The sequence below is a fragment of the Diabrotica virgifera genome, chromosome 3 (genome assembly GCF_917563875.1).
Source record: "Diabrotica virgifera virgifera chromosome 3, PGI_DIABVI_V3a".
NCBI classification, from domain to species: Eukaryota; Metazoa; Arthropoda; class Insecta; order Coleoptera; family Chrysomelidae; genus Diabrotica; species Diabrotica virgifera.
Window position 1 is genome coordinate 3,912,468 of NC_065445.1, and position 3,759 is coordinate 3,916,226.

Consider the following 3,759-nt stretch of genomic DNA (forward strand, 5'->3'; position numbering starts at 1 on the left):
ATACTAATAATTGTTAACAATAGTAGACTATATTAAAAATCATTTGAACATAAATAGAGTTTATTATGTCAAACTACTACAATTCTACAGGGTGTGTTAACCTACCCTGTATAATGTTACAAAACATTATATTTTAAGAAAGAAGAAATCGAGGAGAATCCAAAAATGTTAAAATATACAGGGTGTCCCATTTAAAAAAACGAAGTTATAAGCCACTTCCGGTATAACTGGAAGTACCAAGTAGATGAAAATATTTTCATTAACACGTTAAGCCCCATGTGTACCACACTGGCACACACTCTAGTTTTATCTGGGACCGTGTGTACCTATCAGGCCACAGCGAAGTGTCGTGTTCCTAATGCCGTGGCTCGTCGAGGATCGCATTTGCCGTGCTTTCTTATGTATAAATGTGTGTAAACGGTCTGTGGTAAACAAAATCAGAGGTTGGTCCGTTAAACCACGTGTTCACAAACAGGTTAGGTTATAATTTCTAACATGCTTCAGTCAGTATCGGTTCGAACGTCTAACGAGGCTAACACTATTTTCTCTTCAGTTTTTTGTTAAAAAGTGGAACTAAAAAATAAGATAATGTTCCGTAAAGGACTATCGGAAGACGATCTTCGCAGACTTGCTGAGGAGAGTGACTTTAGTGATAGTAGTATGTCTGAAAGTACGTTTTATGATTCTGATGCCGATCCAGTGTACAATGAAAATGTTACTGATGGTTCTTCAGACTCATACAGTAGTGAATATGAGTCTCGTAGAAAAAAAGCTAAAATTTGCAAACAAACACAAAATTGCAAAGAATTTACTGCAGGTTCTAGTTCTAACCAAAAGGAGGCTGATACAAGAAGGATAGGTAAATTATTTAAGAATGCACAAATTCGGTTTGTACTTTACTTTTTTTTTGCTTTGTAGAAAAAGCTGAATCTGCAAACGTTAGCCTGGAAGCTGTTATTGACGATGTATCAAGAAATAAAATAACTGCAGGTCCTAGTTGTATCCAAAAGGAGGCTGATACAAGAAGGATAGGTAAGTTATTTAGGAATGCACAAATTCTGTTTGTAGTTTACTTTTTTTTTGCTTTGTAGAAAAAGCTGAATCTGCAAACGTTAGCCTGGAAGCTGTTATTGACGATGTTGTATCAAGAAATAAAATAACATGGAGCGATGTGCCAAATCCAGATGATCTCAATAAGTTCGAACTATCATTTACTTCAGGAATAAATCAGGAAGAACTCGCAAAACTTACAGACCACAAACCAATAGATTTCTACCTACTGTTTATCGACCGTCAAGTGCAAGATTTGTTGGTTACTGAAACTAATAAATACGCCGAACAAACCATAATCGCTGGTATTGTAAATGAGTCAATAACGAAACATTCGCTTATGAGTAACTGGAGACCAATTGACAGAAAAGAATTGCTTCGATTTTTGGCTCTCATTATTTGGATGGGGTTAGACAGAAAACCGAAACTCAGAAATTATTGGAGTAACAATTTACTTTACAAAAATGAAGTTTCTAAAATGTGTGAAATAAGTAGAAGTCGATTTGAAATATTATTACACTTCTTTCACATTTCAGATAACGAGAGCTGCCCACCTGGAAACAGACTCTACAAAATTTCTCCTCTTGTACAAATACTAAATGAAAAGTTTCAGAAAATGTGTACTCCTAAAGAATCGTTATGTATTGACGAAACTATGGTGCCATTTCGTGGTAGACTTAGTTTTTTGCAATACATTCCTGGAAAAAGACACAAATATGGAGTCAAATTGTTTAAACTTTGCGTCGCAGATGGATATACGTACGCCGTTAAAGTGTACGGTGGAAAAGAGATGCAACCATCTGAAAAGTCGTTAGCATCCAGAGTGGTGATGGAACTTATGCAACCGCTTCTAGATACAGGCAGAAGTTTATATACTGATAATTTTTATACGAGTGTTGACTTGGCTCATGATTTAAATAATAGGAAAACCCATTTAGTCGGAACATTACGTTCCAATAGGAAACATAATCCCAAAGCGGTAGTCAATGCAAAATTAAAAAGAGGTGACATGAAGTATCTACAGAGTAATACAAAAGTTGTTATCGGAAAATGGAAAGATAAACGGGACGTTTTGTTTTTAACGACCAAGGATATTCCTTTGATGATAGATGTTCAAACAAAACGTGGACCTGTTCCCAAACCATCGACCATTGTTGACTATAATTCTGCAAAATCTTTTATCGATGTGTCGGATCAAAAGGCTGCATATAATTCCCCTGTTCGACAAAGTATGAAGTGGTATCGTAAATTGGCTGTGGAATTACTAACAAATACCGCACTTGTGAACTATTTAGTTCTCTACAAATCTGTTACTGGCAAACATCTCTCAATTACTGAGTTCCGTGAACAGATTGTTCAAAGTCTTTTAATGCCTCAAACAACTTCTGAAAACTCTTTAACAACTTCTGAAAACTCTTTAACAACTCTGCATACGTTGGACGAGAAAGAGAAAAGGGGAAGGTGTTCAGCATGTTACAAGAACTTTTCGAACCGTGAAGGAAGAGCATCAGCGATGAAGAATGCCAAAAGGGTATACACTTTTTGTCCGGCATGTGCCGTTAATACCGCATATATGTGTGTTAAGTGTTTTGTGAATATTCATACATGTTCTTTGAAAAAATAAATTGTTTTTGTATTTTTAAACTTAAAATATCTTAGGGAGAAGGTATTTGATTATCTTCCTGGTGTGAGCCAATATGGCACACATGGTCCACATTAAAACAAATTACAAAAATAATTATAAATAGACCGTGTGTACCCTGTTGGTACATGCTGTTTTTTTACTTAAAAAATGTATTTTGTTTTTATTTTAGAATAGAAATAAATAGTTATACAGATTCTTATTTCAAAATTATTAAAAAAATGTTCCGGTCTGACAGAAAAATTATGTCATGATGGTCCGGGGCTTAACGTGTTAAATAGATCAGTCTTCAAAACCTAATTATTCCAATTTTCATAATTCAGTTACCTTTAGTTCTCGAGATATTTCTAATAGGCCCTTTATCTGCCTCACCCTATATAGGTATCAAAGTAAAATTGTGACTTATTCCTAGTAAAAATAGTAAATTACAAGTAAAATATACCGTCAAACACAGTAAGTAAATAAGATTAATTTCTTAGACAGATGAAAAACTCATGGCTGTTTGCACCACATTCTATAACTTTAAAAGAATTTCATTCGAGAAATAAAAAAATCTATAAGGTGTTGTTACTGTTTTTAAATTTGTTGCTTATATACTTCCCGGTATATTTAGGTATACTCTATTCCACGAATATACGACTGTTTTGGATTACCTCGACAACGCATTTTACTTTGCAAAATATGAAGAAAAAAAGTAAATTGCAAATTACATTGTTGTTTATTGGAATAATTATTAGAGCCATTAATTACTTTCGTATTTCTTATGTTTCACACTAAAATATTCGTTGTCGCGATAATCCCAAACAGTCGTATATTCGTGGAATAGCCTATACTGCATTTGTTCTGATCTGGCTCCGTATTCGTTGCTGCAATATCGTCTCCTTGGCAACCGGCGGAAAACCTTCCACACACTACTTTTTGCCAATGGTCAATTTATAACAAATTAAAGTGAACACTGTACAGTCCCCGTTTAATCGTTTTTAGCACAAGATAAAAAACCCGAACTGTATGTACATTATACTTACAATGTTCTTACAGTATCTAATTGCAAAGATCGTATCACTGGG

The 3,759-nt window shown here is 34.5% G+C and overlaps 1 protein-coding gene across 1 annotated transcript; it reads left to right on the top strand.

The window, feature by feature from the left end:
- The first annotated feature begins 259 nt into the window (after positions 1 to 259).
- Positions 260 to 2,899, top strand: LOC126881772 (piggyBac transposable element-derived protein 4-like). The gene is made up of 3 exons (XM_050646255.1): positions 260 to 859; positions 919 to 1,032; positions 1,092 to 2,899. Exons 1-3 carry the CDS (start codon positions 589 to 591, stop codon positions 2,672 to 2,674), a joined length of 1,968 nt encoding a protein of 655 aa, XP_050502212.1. The 5' UTR covers positions 260 to 588; the 3' UTR covers positions 2,675 to 2,899.
- The last annotated feature ends 860 nt before the right edge of the window (positions 2,900 to 3,759 follow it).